This window comes from Homalodisca vitripennis, chromosome 6 (assembly GCF_021130785.1).
Source record: "Homalodisca vitripennis isolate AUS2020 chromosome 6, UT_GWSS_2.1, whole genome shotgun sequence".
Lineage (NCBI taxonomy): Eukaryota > Metazoa > Arthropoda > Insecta > Hemiptera > Cicadellidae > Homalodisca > Homalodisca vitripennis.
Genome location: NC_060212.1, coordinates 98,302,191 through 98,321,740, shown reverse-complemented (window position 1 = coordinate 98,321,740; position 19,550 = coordinate 98,302,191). Strand labels below are relative to the sequence as shown.

The 19,550-nt window shown below is 34.4% G+C and overlaps 1 protein-coding gene across 1 annotated transcript; it reads left to right on the top strand.

The window, feature by feature from the left end:
• On the top strand, nucleotides 1-19,310 carry LOC124365485. The gene is made up of 7 exons (XM_046821468.1): nucleotides 1-125; nucleotides 6,978-7,164; nucleotides 7,886-8,099; nucleotides 10,784-10,976; nucleotides 13,095-13,255; nucleotides 13,774-13,817; nucleotides 19,302-19,310. The coding sequence occupies exons 3-7, from the start codon at nucleotides 8,030-8,032 to the stop codon at nucleotides 19,308-19,310; spliced, it is 477 nt and encodes a 158-aa protein (XP_046677424.1). The 5' UTR covers nucleotides 1-125; nucleotides 6,978-7,164; nucleotides 7,886-8,029.
• The last annotated feature ends 240 nt before the right edge of the window (nucleotides 19,311-19,550 follow it).

The window sequence follows — 19,550 nt, the reverse complement described above, 5'->3', positions numbered from 1 at the left end:
TAAAACCCCTTTAGCTCTATGCTCTAACCATAGTCGTTATACAATTCAGTACAAATCACAGTAGTCTAATTATAATTAATTGCGGTCCAATATCGGTGAAGCACACTATCTAACTTCCAATTGAAGTAAGTATATGGTTAATCTTCTTACTTACAATTGAAGTAAGTATCTGGTTAATCTTCTTCCAATTGATGTAAGTATTTGGCTAATCTTCTTCCAACTGAAGTAAGTATCCGGGTTAATCTTCTTCCAGTTGAAGTAAGTATATGGTTAATCTTCTTACTTCCAATTGAAGTAAGGATCTGGTTAATCTTCTTCCAATTGAAGTAATTATCTGGTTAATTTTCTTAGTTCCAATTGAAGTAAGTATCTGGTTAATCTTCTTCCAATTGAAGTAAGTATCTAGTTAATCTTCTTTCAATTGAAATAAGAACCTTGGTTGTAACGCATCAAGAAGTCAAGCGTCGATCATGGATGATTCAACTTAAATAACAGTCCATGGCACTATTACCGGGAAGTTTCGTTTCATACAGTCTTATGGAACGGGATCATTGTCTTTCTCGCCTGGCGTTCCTTTAGGCTTCAAACTGCCTCTAACTAGCATTGCTAGATATGAAACATGTATGTGCGTAAATTGTGATGTAACTTAATTTACATAAACTCAAAGAGAACGAGGTTAAGTTGTCGATTTACAGATATCTACTGGGTTTGATAGGGGCCCATATCACATCTGTGTGTCAAAATATAGAAGATAGAATAAACAATATATACGGATATGCACAGGTGTACCCACAATGTTGTTTTAAGTTGCTCTTTCATTTGGTGTTTCTTATATAATTGGCTGGGCGTTAGCAAACATTGCTCTTATAGGTAACCAAGATGGAAACGATAAAATCATGGAATGGCCAAATGTGTAAACAGACAGTGCACACCATTTGCCATTTTAACACGTTATATTTAGTTTATTAGTTAGTAAACTACTCGTACAACATTCTATCGGATTCTTGAATACTCCGTTGTATCAGTCTATTTTTATATGGACAAGCTTCAGTTCATAGACGATGGTGCATGCCCTTCCATGGCATTTGTTGAAGCGTTAACAAAGCTTCAACTCATGGTGATGTCTCGGAAATTATTTTAAGATATCAACTTAAATTAATTTCTATATATTTTTATCAACTTTCACTAAGGGTTTTGGCAGAATTCCACTTCGGCCTGTATGTTTGTTTTCTGCCGGATATCTCAAGAAAGAATTGAGTTAAGGACTTGAAATTGTGCATGTAACCCCATTCATACATAGGCAACACCGTGTTTGGTGATGGGCTTGTGACTGAGTCTTTACATACCTGACTGACCGCTACATCTCTAAAAAATATATCGATCTTAGACATGAAATTTGACAATAAACTTTATTTCCACATAGAAGAAAATAATTTCTCATGGAAAAGTACATGACTATCGACGACTGAGCGACATTGAAATATGTCACTCAGTAAGTTGGCAAATGTTTCTCTACTGTGAAAATAAATATTTATTGTCTGTCTGTCTGACTGTGCACTGGATATCTCGAGATTAAAAGGAGTTATAGGCTTGTGTAAAGCTTGTTATGTGAACATGGCGTATCCCTGTCATGTTGTAAGATAAATGCTAAAAAATAATACAAAGCCTTAGACACCCTATATGTTAAAGTAACATAGATAAGTTGTAACATTTCATCAGTAAGCGCTCTCCAGATTCCTCACAGTATACCCAGCCCAGTACCACAATACTAAGTTCATTCTAGTGAATTCGCTCTTTGTATTTACGCAATCCTTTGCCACGCTCCCGCTCTAAAGATTCCTCACAGTATACCCGGCTTTGTACCACATTACTAAGTTCATTCTAGTGAATTCGCTCTGTAGTTACGCAATCCTTTGCCACGCTCCCGCTCTAAAGATTCAGCTTTCAACCTTTTGTACTGAAGTTTTAACACATTCCGTTCTATTAGGCTCTAATACGCCTGACTGACAGAGATATTGATCTCTTTGTACGTATAAGGGCGTTAACCTTATCACGATGTAGTTAAAGTTTAACCAGCAGTTCCCCGCGGCTTCGCACATAATTTCGTAGGTTTTGCACCTATATGAGTTTTATGGTTTCAATAACTTATATTTCCAACGCAAATGTTGTGTTTGCTCTTTTGCTACACTCGATAAAATGTGTTTTTAAAGTGTAAATTTATGGCCATTGCTATTTATTCCAGTCTTAGTACTTTTTGTTCCATAGTTGATTACACCCTATATTTATTTATATACATACACAGCTCTGAAAAGCCTGCTTCTGTCAAAAGACATCTATGATAGGTTTCATAACAGTCTTTAAATGTATAGTAAAAGTTAAACTACTTTGTCTTTTACATCTGCACTGCAAACAGCTACCCGCTGCTTTTCATGCAATTTAGTAGGCGTTGTACGTGTATGACCACTGCCGGTTAGAGTGAATTATATTTCTGAAACCGATATTGAGTTTTCCTTTTTGCCACGGTAAGAAAATAAGCCAAAAATTGTACATTTATGGCCATGTTAATTTATTTTCTTGTTATATGTTTTGTTCCATAGTTGATTTGACTGGATTCTTGATCAATTGCAGTTTATATTGATTGTATTCTTATAGCCCTATTAACCACATTTAATTACCTGAAAACTGTTTAAGCCGAAATATAGAAATTTGTTATTAATATCTTTCTATTTCCTATTGAAGAGTAGCCTACTCAGAGAAGCCTACTTTTGTCAAAAGACTACTAAAATGGGTTTTATAAATTTTGTTTTAATTCATAGTAAAAGTTATGATAGTAACTTTGACTTTTATATCTAATACTTACTAATATTTCTAAAAATCTATAGTTAAAATATATTAACAACCACACTATTTACTACGTGTTTCTTTTGTTATAAACTGAAAAAATATTTTAGTACTTTAGAACATTTAAGATCTGGAATTGGTTCATTAGTTTAAAAGCACATTTCAGTGAAATTTCATCTACCATTGATCTTAACGACTACTTCAAAGAGATTCTTCGGAGTTAGATTCTGACCACGCTTTAGGAAATTGTCGAAGGTCATCTAAAATCCGCGTGAAAACTAATGGTTAATCCTTAGAGAATTTACACATTTTAAATCTAAACAAATTTAAAATTGTGGTTAAATTAATTAAATTTGTGGTTTAACAATGTTTACACATAACAGTTGATTGCATTTGACAGGTTCTTTCAATTAATATTTCACTACTTAAAAGACTTAGAGAATTTACACATTTTAAATCTAAACAAATTTAAAATTGTGGTTAAATTAATAAAATTTGTGGTTTAACAATGTTTACACATAACAGTTGATTGCATTTGACAGGTTCTTTCAATTAATATTTCACTACTTTAAAGACCAGGATAGGATTTTTGCTACTTTATGACCAGTGGGGTGTAGCCCGGAGGGATTTTCGAAATAAAAATAGGTCTATATTCGTACCAAGGACCGTAAGAATGTACATACTAAACTACAGTACAGTCGGTATATAGTTTACACGTGAAAGAAAATCAAATAAAGGCACTTCCACATTTATAATAGGATTTAGGATTAGGCTTACACATTTCGTTATGACGCACTTATCTGTTATTTGTAAACCGTTGAAACCCACTTTGTTCTCTTTTTATGTATATTTAGGATGTCAGGTATAAGCTTCTTCTTACCTCATCTAATCATTAGTTTTTAATATAATAACATTACTCATGTTTTTATTCAGTAACGTACCAGCACTTTTTAAGTGATTACATATTTTAAGTTATAAAGTGATTTTAATCTATTGGTTACAGTGAAATTACAGTATTGTCTTATGGGGAACTAATTGTTGTACATTGTATATACTTTGTGTGTAATGATCACAAAATATTGTTTGAAGTTTGTTTTTGAAGGATTGAAGGATGGGATGATTGTGAAGGGATCATACTTTTTCGGACAATTTCCATCGTTCAGTGATACAAGAAAACAGTAATACCACATTTTGATCTCTTTCTCAGTTGAATAGCCAACCTAACAAATAAGTTCAAACTAGGATAAAATAAAAAAATCATACCAAAACTTTGCAACACGCATGCGTAAGGAATCATAACCACGATCGTCAATGTGAAAACAAAATGATGGCCAAAAGGAGGAAACAGGAATAGGTCTTTTTATTAATGGTTCATTTTAGATTAACTTCTCAAAACCATACTGTGACTTCACATTGTTTAATTACAAATCTCTAATCTGTTTGATAGTTTAGGTTTCCTTGTAAGTTCATTTTTCAGAATTGGTAATCATTTACTATGGATAGGCTTCTGGTCAGATCTCTGTGGTTGGTCGATAAGTACAAATGTATTGTGTGATCTGTACTCTTTAGTTCAGTTTTAATAATAGTGCAGTCATTGAAGCATTGTTGGTCCGAAGTTTTTTACTGTGAACCGAATTGCATAAAATTTTGGAATTAGGTTCATCTTACCCTTAACTTCAAAAGTGAAAATGATTTGAACTCCGCAACCACCCTGGGGGGTGGTTGCCACCCCTTCTCGGGAAGTGAATTTATTTTTTTCAAAATAACCTCGGATATCGATAGAAGGCCTAATTTTAAGTAAAAAATCATCTATAACATTTTTCGAAAAATCCAATACTTTTCAAGTTATTGGCAATTGAAAATTCACAATTGTTTCACGTTTTTCATCGGTTTTTTGCAAATATCTCCAAAAAATATACGTTTTATCGAAAATTTTATAAAGGACACAATTGTAGCAGGTAAAACAATGAACAATTTTGTTTTTTATAAAGTATTCTAAGTGCAATATTAAGCTAGATAATAAAAATCAAAGCCGTTTTTTATTTTGTCTGAAATTTAATCGATGTGGTCAATGCCATCTAGCGGCGAGCAGATGCATTTTAGGCATTCTAATAAAAAATAGTTTTATAGTGCTTGAAATAAGCTTTAAAAATGAGCACTATTAAAAGTCTTTTGCACGTAAAATAATTGAGCTGTATTGCAAATAAGAGGAGCATCTAATGTTTTTTCTTTTAAATCAATGGGTTTCATAAGTGCCATTTCCACCAAAATTAAAATTAATCGCATTCCGCCTAGAATCAACTTTATTATGAAGAGTGTAATGGATTTTATCAGTTTGGCTGCTTCAGGACATATGTTTTTCAAAAAAGTCACGATTAAAAAAAAAAATTAAAATTTTTAAAAAAACACCTTTTTTCATAATATCTCAAAAGTGACGACATATACGAATAAAAGTGTAGGTATAAAAAATGTAGGTATATTTCTGATAAACAATTTGGATTTTTTGATTTTTCTGTAAAACAAAAATTGACGGAAATATGATTGTTTAAAGAGCGCGTGGCAGCGCAATCACAGCCTCTCTTAAGCCCTTTAACCCTTCACCGTTTGAGAAAAAGGTTTTTACTATATATTGCAATGAAGGATGTTGTAGCTCTCTTAATTAACTTTACTATGGGTTTTTTATAAATTGTGATAGCATGAAAATTGAAGGAGTTATGGTCAAAAAAATTATCATATTTTTTTTCTACTTAGTAACTGAAAATTTCGGAGTGTGAATATTTGGAGCAATGTGAAAGTACGCAGTATAATAGAGACCCAAAACTATTGTAATGTGTATATATATACATAATATGGGCTCATATATTTTGGAAACGTAGGCATGAATAGATACCAACTTTCTTATATGTATATATAACACATTTCAGTGAATTTTGTATAATTTTGTAAATATTTTATCCAATAAATGGCAATTATTTACTCTAAATTTAATTATTTTTAAATAATATGTAATCATATATATTTACTGTTTTAATTTAGGGGTAGTTTTAAGGGTAGAAAAGCTTAAGAATATGATAATCATTTTCGAGTGTGGGTATAATATTTAAATCCTTTTCATTAAAAAAAAAAAGAATTTTAACAATTTTTTTTATCAAGGGGTAGTTTTTTCAAGGGTTGAAAGGGGCGTTAAAAAATTTTATAATTATTATAGAAAATATAAAATATTACTAACTCTATACTTACATCTTTTTATATCATACCCAAAGTATTTTTTGTGATTTTTTCAAATTAGGAGTGTTTGCAAGGGTTGTAAGATGTTCAAGGGGTTGAAAATTATTTTAATATGAGGTAATTGTGTTAGAAAACACTTTAAAATTTCACCACTTACTATTAAACATGTTTTCTAGCGATAAAATGGCTCAATGTCGATTTTTTCCATTAAGGGGTTGTTTACACCCCTTAAAAATAATAGGCGGAGTTCAGATCATTTTCACTTTTGAAGTTAAGTGGTAAGATGAGGCTAATTCCAAAATTTCATGCAAATCGGTTCACAGTAAAAAAATTCGGAGGTAAGACCGTATTTTTCGCTTCAATGACTGCACTATAACCAGTGTTTTTGTTTTTATTAAGTGCAAGTTTTATATTTAGTGTGTATGGAGTTGACGAACTGCATGTTTGTTTTAATTCCTGACTTATGTGAGTTGCAACGCTCTGGTACGATTTGTTTTTAACCTAGGTTATATTTATGTGTTTAGGTCAGTTATTCATCTGAGAAAGAGATCAGATTACAGATCAGGAAACGTAGTGTTGTTGAATTTTGAATCAGTAAACGATGACAAATGTCCAAAAAACTCCTATTTATTCCATCACAATACAGTTTAACAAACAAAATAACTGGACTCTTGCCTTATGAATACTACTACAGTAATAATATCTCGAATGGTTAGTAATCAAACAGCGAAGTAGAAGCAGCAAACAATTGACGCTTCCAGATGTAATCGTACGATACTCTAATTGTCTAACTAATTTGGCACGAGTTATCAATCACGTTGGTCTCAAGAGGCGTTGTAAATCAAGATGAAATCAGTTTTCTGTCACGTAAAAACTACAAAATAATTAATAGTTTACGAATGTTTCAGAACCAGCCTCTTCCGTCAGATTTTAGATATAACGCCAAAGCCTGCTTCCACAAAATTACATGGATTTTATCACAAACAGTTTAATATTTCTGAAGAAGTTGGAGTGACAGTTTCCACCATCGAGGTTGATGACGGAAGCACTAACGCTGGAGTTATCAGCATTACTTCCAGAACTTCAGAATTTCAGGTCTTCTAACTAATTATTTTTCAGTGAGAAAATTCAATCATTTTAAATATTCTTCTACTGTAGATTAAGAAGTAACATTTTTTTGTCTAATCCAACATTTTGATTTGTTATTTAATTCCATATATCAACATATTATCTAACGTAACAGTCGAGTGTAATATACAATCCAACACGCTGACGCGTTATCTAACCCAACGTGTCGTTGTGTTATCTAATCCAAAATGCCAATCTGTTATCTAACCCAACGTGCCGTTGTGTTATGTAATCCAAAATGCCAATCTGTTATCTAACCCAACGTACCGATGTGTTATCTACGCCAAAATGCCAATCTGTTATCTAACCCAACGTGTCGCTGTGTTATCTAATCAAAAATGCCAATCTGTTATCTAACCCAACGTGTCGCTGTGTTATCTAATCCAAAATGCCAATCTGTTATCTAACCCGACGTGCCGATGTGTTATCTACGCCAAAATGCCAATCTGTTATCTAACCCGACGTGTCGATGTGTTATCTAAACTAACATGCTGATGTGTTATCTAAACTAACATGCTGATGTACTATCTAAACTAACCTGCTGATGTGCTATCTAACCCCATGTGACGCTGTGTTATCTAACCCAAAATGGTGATACGTTATCTAACATAACATGTATATTATGTGGAATTGAATTTATGTACACTTTTCCCTATTTTGTGGTATTGATTCTTTATTCTTATTCCAGATTGTTATTAAGGCACGAGGAATAGATAAAGAGGAATTAAGAAATTTGTTTAAAAAATGTATTGCCACTGTAGAAGGGGTAGAATCCACACTCAGGACAAGATCCAGTTTTACCCCCTCACTGAATCTTCATATCGAATATACTATGTATTCACATGGGCAAGCTACTGCTGTTAGATACTATAATGGGACTAATATCATCCCATTATTTAGAGGTAATTTAGTATGTAATATAAGTTTTACCACAACAAATTGATAACTTTAGTAATGTTATTCAACACAGTCAAAGCTAAATGTACAATGTACATTAATGATTTCACTCATCGCATTAAATTATGCAAAGAGTAGTTTACAAACGGATTATTCAAGGCTTTCTTGGAATTGTCTTTATCTGACCGTCTTTGCTATAACTTTTGATAGAAAGGCCCTAGAGAGTATAAATAGTCTTTAGGTCCAAGTAAAACCACTTTTGATTCTGAGGTGAAATGGTCAAGAACAGTCTGTCCGTCTGTCTATCCATCTGTGCGATATTCTTAATACAGAGGTCCTAGAGACTTAAAACTTGGTGCATGGGTTCCTCTTGATTCAAGGAAGAACTGTATTGATTTTGGGATAGAAAGGTCAAAGGAGAGTCTGCCTGTCCATCTGTGTGATATTCTTAATACAGAGATCCTAGAAACTTAAAACTTGGTGCATGGGTAAATGGGTTCCTCTTGGTTCAAGGAAGAACTATATTGATTTTGGGATAGAAAGGTCAAATTAGAGTCTGTCTGTGCGATATTCTTAATATAGAGATCCTAGAGACTTAAAACTTGGTGCATGGGTAAATGGGTTCCTCTTGGTTCAAGGAAGAACTGTATTGATTTTGGGATAGAAAGGTCAAATTAGAGTCTGTCTGTGCGATATTCTTAATAAAGAGGTCCTAGAGACTTAAAACTTGGTGCATGGGTTCCTCTTGGTTCAAGGAAGAACTGTATTGATTTTGGGATAGAAAGGTCGAAGTAGAGTCTGTCTATCTGTGCGGTAACTTTTGATAACAATGTCTCAGAGACTTAATACTTGGTATAAACCTTGCATGTCCACCTGTCTTTCTATCTGTCACCTCTACGATAACTCTTTTATGGTTCTCTTAGGACTAAAAGCTCATAAATTGCACCTAGTCCTATAATGACTTCTGTGCTGCTTTTGGAGTGACAGGATGTTCTGGATAGGTAAGGTTGGGAATAGAGGCTGCCTCCTATTGAGATCCATGAGGAAGAATTTAGGGCACTAATCTTAAATCCTGTCCCCAAGCCAGCTCTGGTCTAGCCTCTCCAGTCAAAGCAGGCAGGGTCATGGCACATCCTTAGTTTAAGGCTAGCAAGAACCTTTGACAATTAGGGAACGAACCCCACTAAACTCCAACAGTTATTTCCCGTAGTAGACTAGACTATAGAATTATCCTTGCACCCCAGAATCTCGATATTTGCGGTTTGTGATGTGCTGCTCCTGGACATCTATAAGGTTGCCCAGATTTAAGTGACGCATCAGATTTTACTGTGCCCAGTGGTAGGTTCAACTGGAACGTATAAATCAGCCAGAAATTATCTCTCTTGGGTAATACGTGATTACTCTTAGTATTTAATCTAGAAGTGTATTAATAACTGCTGACATGGGTATATATGAATTACTTAACATCTACTGACTAGCTGTAGTGAACATTAACATTTTATCAAAAGTGTTGGATGAATGAATTATAGGCTCTACAAACCGTACATGTTTGAAGGCATTTGGTATAAAGCTGAATGGATTGAATAAATATTTTTGAATATAATGTTAACTAATGTATTTCTATTTTCGGTAAATAAAAAATAATGTTTTGTCATATCAGTGTATACATTTTAAAACTTTGTGTATTAGGCCTATTTGCTACAAATTAAATTTTATACTTTGCTTATATTTTAATTTACTCTGGTTGTATTTAACAAAGCGTGCTATATAAAATAAGGATTGTCCTGTAATATGATATTAAGTGACAAGTATTCTATGTTCAAAGTTTATTATTGAGGATGGATGGTTTGAAAGGGTAACAGAAATTCAGACATTTGCCATTGTTACATTACAAAAGGTATAACAGAACATTTTGAAGATTAAAATGCTGATACTGAGCTGAGATTGATTTTCTAGTTAGTATTCCACTGTAGCCTGTGCTGGTGTGATATGTTATTGTGATCTTGTACTCGTGACTTGTGCTCAGAACTTGCATTCTGTGCAGAGATGCCTGGACTTGACTCCAAGCAGCTTTCAAGTAAGTTTGAATCTTTTCTTTCCTTTCTTTTCACTCTTCTGTTCTTTAGTTTTGTATGTATTAATACCTCCCCCCACATGACGAAGAAGATAGATTCTAATGCTTGAAACGTTGCTTTGTACATTTTGTAACATTTAACGATGGCAAATGTTCGAAATCCTGTTATCCTTTCACAATAAGTAAAATAAGTAAAACAAAGAATTTTGCTAAGGTTTTGCTTAAAATTTGTTACTTATTTGTGAAATTGAAAAAAAAAAACTTTGTTTACAGGGTTTTCAGATAAAACTCAAAACATTACTTACTCAATGCACATTTTGGCAATTTAACTGCTTCCATTATCAAAAGAGGATTTTCCATATCACATTTCACTACAGCTAAATTTAGTCAACTTAAACCAGTTCAGATCATTTCATAAGTCAATACCAGTTTTATTGAAATAACTAAGTCAAAAATCAGTGTCATATGTACGATTTTATTAAAACTAATTTGGACTTGTCGAAACTGGGATTTCCAATCATTGTTATTCAACATTGGTTTGTCTAGTCAACCTCCAGATATGAGGTTTTAACTGTTAAATAAGTATAAGTATTTAATTATGTGTTTTGTTTTCAGAAATTAAAAGATTCTTCATGATGAAGAGATTTTCAAATTTTTCCTCCCACCACGTAGGGAGTTTCTTCAATAAAGAGAAGTTTTTTGTCACTGACATCGGCATGCCTGGTGTTCTGTCAGCTGATTTCCCAACTCTCTCCAGTTTCCGGAGTAAATCTAATGGTGAAGCTTCAAATGCCAGTGTTGATATACGGTATACAACTACGAGAACTAAACGTTTACTAAGGCAGTAAACAAATAAGTGAAGATCGTAATAATGTTAAAGATGATGAATAACAAAGATGAGCTTACACTCTTAGGCATTATAAATATTTGTAGACAATAACTTTACATACTACTACTGCTACAGGGAGTATTAAAATACAAGTAAGAACACTGATTAATAAAAGTCTACACTGTTACTTAAAATTGTGTAGGCTCTCGATTTTCTGCAATGTTGATTTCACTCAGATACTGATGATAATGGAATTCTGTAGATAATCCGAAAAACTGCTGGTAATATATGCAATATTTTTTATATTGCTTTAAAATATTTGACTAACATGATTTAATTCAGTTAATATTGCAATGGATGAATATATAATAGTTACAATTTACAAACTACAATACAGCAACATACAAAAGTACTTGAAAATATGAGTTAAGCTGTGTGTATAGTGTAAGCAGTGGTGAAGTTTATGATGTCTTAGTTTTATTAATTACAACACAGACAGAGGAACTTTGTAAGATTACTTCGCTGGAGACTGAAAGGAAAAGTAGAAGACTGTTTCATTTTTTAAGAATTAATTAAAATTATTTAAGGTTGTTGTTTTAAAAACTTTGCCAAATCATTTGAATATCAGAGACATGTCATTCTCTCCAGCCATCTTTTGTATAAATGCTGTAAACCTGCCATATCCTTATCTACAGCCATTTGTCTAAGAGCTCAAGAGTTCAAGATATTTCAAATACCTTCAATTCCTAGAAAATTAACTCTTTTTTTATCAAAGGAATCTTAAAGAGCTGTGACTAAACATTTTTAATAATCCAACTAAATATTGAGTATATAGGTAGTTTCCATACTTTCAACAGTACCAGAAATGTATACTTAAATAGACTTGTATAAGGTTTTCAGTGTCGTATATGTATAGAAAATAATTTGGGGGACTCACACACCAGGTGGTTTAGAAAGTATAAAATATCCTCCAAAAACTGGGGCTCGGGGATATTCCCCCAGGAAATTGTTGAACTTTAATGCCTCATAAATGGTGCAATTTTAATGTTTGTCTTTCAAAATTTGGAGGCAGGGCTTCAACCCCCTGAGCACCCCCTTATATACGCCCATGAAGCTTACTACTGATATGAATAGTTTGAAAGGATAACAGAACTGTGAATATTTACCACCATTATGTACACCCAACAGAAACTCAACATTTTGAGAACGGCATATTCTCTTTTCTTTAGATGTATGAATCCCAAAACATGGAATTGAGTATATAAATTGTGTTGAACACACCAAAACTACAGTCGAAATTAACAAAAATAAAATGTATGTCAGTAGAAAAAAAAATATACATAAATGTCAGTACTCAAAAAATGTGTTGAAATGACAAATGTTTATAATCCTATTATCTTTCGCAGTTCAATATAATTTTTCAACTCTGTGCTGCAATATGAAAATACACCTTAAAAACTTGTACAAATAATAAATGTTAATAGTTAATTATATTTGACAGTGAAGTCAAGAGTGTGTCTAATGTGTTCGCTTTAACGGATGCGTTATGATCAATTGTTAATATAATCTAACCATATATTACATAGTTTTTTATCTTAATTACATTACAACATAAAACCAATATTTGATACTTTTATTTTTTTGTGAGGTCTTTCGATAGCAAGACCATCTTCTTCAGACACATCACAAAACAACATCACACTTTTAATAAAAATATTAAATATTGGTTTAATGTTGTAATGTAATTAAGTTAACAGTAACCAATATAAGCTCCATCTACAACATAGTCTTTTATGTCAATGAAAAGTTGTTAAATTAAATCAAGTTTGTATCAAATGTATTGCTTTGAGTAAATTAGTAATTCAGTTTACTTCTACTATGTTCCCTTTGTTAGTCTGGTTCTTTTAGTATTTATTAAACAACTAAAAAGTCTGTCCATTTAAAAGATAATTTATTGTATTTATTTTATTTTCTAGTACATACTTTATTAAATTATAATAATAATGAATGTGCTATGTTACTTAGTACTTCATTAATCTTAAATATAACACAACATAATGTTGTCATCTATATCTAATGCAGATGTTTTTAACACAGGTATTGGTCTCAAGGATCGAATGTTTTAAAGGTGAAAAACACAATTGTAAACATTTGGCAAGGAATAATTAAGTCACATGTGAGTCGTTTTGTTTCCACATTTGGTTTAAATTCAAACACCACAAATGGTCTTGAAATGAAATTTTCCTTCATCCCTACTGGTAAGAAGTAAGAAGTTGTTCTTTAAGGTACATGACCTTTAAGATATTTATATAATTAATTGTAAGTTTGTTTTGCTTTTAACTGAAGTTTTTGTAAATTTTCATTGTCATCTTGCTCATCTAATATCACGATTACCTGTTGGATAAGAAAGACCATACAATTCTAAATTAGAATAATTTGTATTCAATTCAAGCAACAGGAACCCTGGTATATTTCTAAAAATAATGATAGGTTCAAAAATAAACTCATAAATATACATTTTTGACAGATATTTATTGTTTATTAATTCGATCTTGTAAATTAGTATATACTTTCAAATTCCTTAAATAAAAAAAAAAAAACTTTATTATGAATTTTAAATGCTAACTTTTAAGATTGTGAATAAACAAAAACTATTGGAGAAGTAAGTAACCAAATCTGCTCTCCACACTTTAATGAAGTAAAATAGTAATAATGCTTGATTCACTTGTAAAAACTGGTAATAAATAAAATATTAATTAATTGCCTGTTGTTTCAGATATCGTAGGCTTTAAATGGTACACGACAACTGACGTATTCACTGTAATGTATGCGGGTCGACACTGTACTTTCTATGGGTCGGGAAGAATAATTAAACTACACATTTAGAGTAACATTGCTCTAGGACCGCTCGTAAAGGAACGGACGGACGCGGAGGTTACATGACGGTGTCTGGTGGTGGGACTCCGGGTGGACTGCTGGCTGGCCAGCTTGGGACCGTTGGTTGTAGGGTAGTGGCGTGGATGTGACGTCACAGGAGAGCAGCCTATGAGCATTCTTTATTCTTTTAGACCACATCGTATGTTACATCGCCTGACAATACATACTGCCAACATCACTGGTGCAGACATTAAATATCACTATGGATACCTACCAACTTAGTACTTCTCACACTAAATACACTACAATCCTCCCCTTAAATACATAAGTCCCCTACAATTTTAGAAAATTATCAATTACAATTTGTTTTACAATTCTCCAATTTTAAATCAATTTACAATGAATAAGAAAATTGACATTATACTCCTTTATTTTTGTAAGTATAGATTATAGAGAACAAAATACAAACTCAATATAATCATTTAACACAAATCACAAACACTTTCAATCAAAACCAATAAATCAGAATATAGCAATTAATAACACATTGAATGAACACAATTAACAAATCGATAATAATAATGCTTAAACAATATTAATTATATACCAAGTCACAAGTGGGTTGTATTTACAAGTCCATTTTGACTAAAGGTTTACGATCCCTTAGTGGGTATCGTCTAACAGGTGTCATTTGTTTGGGTGAAACGCTGGAACTGTTATTGTTTACATTTGTACGTGGGCTGGGGCTTTGCCCCTGAGCGTTTCTGTTATTGTTATGGTTTTGCGGAGAGGGGGGCAGGTCGTTGCTAAAAGTACTGGCGACCTTGCGCTCGCTCTGTCCCGCGACTGTATATCGATCGTTTCCTGCGTGTGCTCTGTTGCCACGCTTGCGTTCTGGGAGTCTAGGCATTGTTGTCAACTCAGACATTACCGGACTACACTGTAAACCTACAACTGGTCGATATGTCGTTTCCACCTCATGCCCGTATTCAGTTTCAACTAAATACGTGACTGGTCCTAATCGTGAAACTACCACACACCTGGTATCCACTTATTTCTACATCTGTAATCTCTGGCTATGATTGGTTGTCCAATAGCTAACTGTCTAGTTTTTACTACCCCTATAGTACAATCGTTGTTTTTTCTTGATTATCTGACATTATTGCTTTAACATTTGGGCGAAATTAAATCTAACCTAGACTTTAGCGATCTGCCCAACATTAATTGAGCTGGCGATAGATTGGTAGTAGAATGCACTGTATTTCTATAAGTGAACAGGAAGTTACTCAAAGCTAATTCTAAATCCTTGGAATTATGAAGAGCTGTTTTCAATTTATTTTAATAGTTCTGACTGACCGTTCTGCCAAACCATTGGTTTCTGGGTGGTATGGTGGTGAAAACGTGTGTTTGATACTATTTGACATCAAAAATTCTTTAAACTCTTGACTGGTAAAAGGTGGTCCGTTGTCGGACACTATGTGGTCTACAATTACCATACCTACTAAATAATTCCCTTAATTTCACAATCGTGTGAACAGCTGCCGTTGAAGCAACGGGCAACACCTCTGGCCACTTAGAGTACGCATCTTTTACCACCAAAAATAACTTGGACTGAAAAGGTCCAAAAAATCAATATGAATTCGAGACCAAAACTCGTTCCGGAACATTCCTATGATGCAGGAAAGCCTTGGGCGGTTTTGCTCGTTCCTCCAAACAGGCTGCACAGCTGTTAGCTAGTTGTTCTATGTCCCGGTCGATATTAGGCCACCATACATATGCACGGGCTAATGCCTTCATGCGAACAATACCTATGTGTGAAGTATGCAATTCGTTCAGAATGTTTATTCTGAACCTTTTAGGTATTACCACCCTGTACCCCCCACATTAGGATTCCTTGCTCAAGGGTTAATTCCGACTGTCTAATTTCAAAATGGCTTTAGATCTGGTTCAGTTACAATAGGCCAACCTAATTCTACATAGGATATTACCTTTTTTGATTTCACTATCTACCATTGATTTCTCTTTTTATGTCTACATAGCTTAATGGTATGTCATTTTCAGCTAAACACTGCAAATAGGTACCTATGACATTAATATTAAGGTCATCATCCGAGATTTCATCTTTAATCTCACTATTTACAGGTAATCTAGATAAACCATCGCATTGCCATGGTTTTGGGACTTAACATACACAATCTCATATTGGAAAACCACTTAAAAACAAAGCGTATCGTTGTAACCTACTGGCTGCGAAAGCAGGTAACCCTTTCTTTGGTCCAAAAATAGCCACTAAAGGCTTATGATCAGTCTTTAACAAAAACTGTGTACCATATAAATATTGACTAAATTTCTTAACACCAAATACAATGCTTAATGCTTCCTTATCTATTTGTGAATAGTTTTTTCTCAGCGCTATTTAAACACTCTACTTGCGAATGATATAGGTCTTTCTGTACCGTCGTATTGAATCTGACTCAAAACTGATGCAATGCCATATGGATTAGCATCACTGGCTACCACTAGTGGTAATGCAGGATCATAATGCGCTAAAACTTCAGCAGAGATTAACTTTTGCTTAATCTCTTGTAGTGCCTTCTTACATGCTAAATTAAAATACAAAATCGGTATCCTTTCTTAACAACTGATACATTGGGGTTAAAATAGTGGATATCCTAGGAATGAAACGTGAATAGTAATTAACAAGACCAAGGAAGGCTTTAAGCTGTGTCACATTTTGAGGTTCAGGTGCCTTGACAATTGCTTCAACCTTACTAGGTGCGGTATGCAACCCTTGTTTACTGATAACAAAACCTAAATATTCTAAACTGTCACAGAAAAATTTACATTTGTTCTTGCTCACTGTGAAACCCATTGTCTTCAAGTCTTTGACACACTAGTCTAAGTCTATGCATGTGTTCCTCATTGTTTTTACCTGTTACTTGAAATGTCATCTAAAAATACAGTTACCCCCGGGATACCTTGTAATGTTCGTTCTATTATTCTCTGGAATATTCCCGGTGCTGAACTGATACCAAAACATAGGCGATTGTAAGCATACAATCCTTTGTGTGTGCTAATTGTACAATACGTTTTGACTATCTACATCTAGTTTAAGCTGCTGATAAGCTGAAGATAAATCTATTTTAGAGAATTTTTCTCCGTTTTGTAGGCTGGCAAATATTTCTTCAATTTTCGGTAACGGGTGTCGGTCTACCTCCAAGAAAGGATTTACAGTTATTTTATAATCCCCACAAATTCTTATTTTCCCATTTAGCCTTAATAATTGGTACAATGGGGAGTCCCCCATTCACTGGTATCTACTGGTGAAATAACGTTCTCTTGTTCTAGTCTAGTCAGCTCGGCTTCTACTTTTCTTTAAGTGTAAAAGGTTACGTCCTAGGTTTAAAGTATTTTGGTACTACATTTTCTTTTAACTTTAATTTAACTGGTGCACCCTTGAAACATCCCAACTTATCCGTAAATACATTTGGAAACTCATTGTACAGTAATTCTACTTGTTTGTTGTTGTTGACAACAGACGGATTGACAGATGTTTGTTTGTTTACCTCTACAGGTGTGTTGTGGCTTCCACTGACAGGCGTGCATGCGTCTGCCGCGCTGCCGCCTGCAGTTGGCACAACCCCCACCATGCTCGTGCGATCGGCTGACTGTACATTGTTTACATTACTAGGCACTCTAACTGTTAAATCTAATGCTTGCATCCAATCACGCCCTAACAAGGGATTAGCCCCATTAGCTACGATGTATAAAGCTAATTGTTTCTCTTTACCTTTATGTTGTACATTGACCATAACCTTACCTAAAGGCCTGATCTTTTCATGTGTATATGAACTTAATACTAAGCTAGTTGGATACATGTTTATATTTCCTAACTTAGTCTTACAATCTTTTTCTGACATAACTGAAACACAAGCTCCACTATCGACTTCAAATACAATTTCCTTACTTTCCACTAATAACTGTACCGTTATTGGCTCAATTTATTAATCTTAGTTTCTATTTCTTTAACCGTAAATAGATTGGAAATGTCATACACATCGTCATTGTCTTTATGTTTTCCAGTGATTATCTGAACCGGACTCTGCTGATTCTTTACTTTTTTTTTTCCTCTACATAGTGCTGCCTACCTTTGTAAAAACATATTGCTTTTTATTGCTGTAAAACTGTTTCCCTTTTAGCTGAAAGCTCCTTAGACCTATTTGTAAAAAACATTTGGTTTGTTCTCATTAGGTTTGTTAACATAATTTTTCGATCTACAAACTCTTTCAAGGTGTCCCTTCTTTTTACAATGATTACACGTGTACTCACGAAACCGACATTGCGATGTTGTGTGTGATCCTCGCTTGCCGCAACAATAGCAGGTGATGTCTCCCAGCGCCTTCCCGCCGTCCGATGACCGTCTCGCTGCGATGCTCGCCGCCTGTGTCCTTTTCGGTATCGACCCGCTGCTCTGCATCCGGTGAATACGTCCTCCTGCAGTTGTCATCTGGGCCGCCCCCTTCTCAGCAAATTCCATTGCAGTAGCTAGTTGCACGGCTTTTTCATAAGTGAGGTTCTCCTCCCCGAGAAGTCTTTTCTGTATCTGTTGGTCTCGCAGACCCGCGACTAATCTGTCCCTTAAGTAGTCTGGCAATTTATCACCAAATTCACAATACTTAGATAACTGTTTTAAATGCACAATATAATCGCTAACCGTTTCATGATCCAATTGATTCCGCCTACTAAATTTAAATCTTTCCGTGATAAAAGAAGGCTTGGGATGCAGATGATTCGCTATAGTGTCCACAATTTCCTTGTACGACTTGTCAGACGGTTTGTCTGGTGTAATTAGTCTTTCAGTAACGTATAGGTCCTTACACCCATAACTGTCAACAAAGTGCTTAGTTTCTTTGAATTATCGATATCATTACAATCAATAAAAAACTCAAATCTCTCTATATAAGACTGCCACGATTCTTCCGCACTATCAAAATAACCCATAGACCCGATAGTTGCCATTTTGTTTTCTTGTACACTCCGTAATAAACTGTTTAAAATGTCCCCGGTAAAAATAATCGTCTAACGGCATAATTGCAACGATTAAAATCAGCTTGTGCGCTGCTTACACCAAGAATAGTTTATATCGATCGGCGTACCTTACTACTCCCGACCGTTTGGAATGTCCGGAATGTCCTTGCACATTCGCGGTTATTTGCACGTGTTCATTACGCTTGTTGCCCTTCCGCACTAAATCACTGTAATTCACTGTTGCAGTTGTTTTCATCGTCGCCACTGTAAGCGACGTTCCACTGTTGCAGTTGTTTTCCTCGTCGCCACTGTAAGCGACGTTCCACTGTTGCAGTTGTTTTCCTCGTCGCCACTGTAATGTATGCGGGTCGACACTGTACTTTCTATGGGTCGGGGAAGAATAATTAAAACTACACATTTAGAGTAACATTGCTCTAGGACCGCTCGTAAAGGAACGGACGGGACGCGGAGGTTACATGTCGGTGTCTGGTGGTGGACTCCGGGTGGACTGCTGGCTGGCCAGCTTGGGACCGTTGGTTGTAGGGTAGTGGCGTGATGTGACGTCACAGGAGAGCAGCCTATGAGCATTCTTTATTCTTTTAGACCACATCGTATGTTACATCGCCTGACAATACATACTGCCAACAT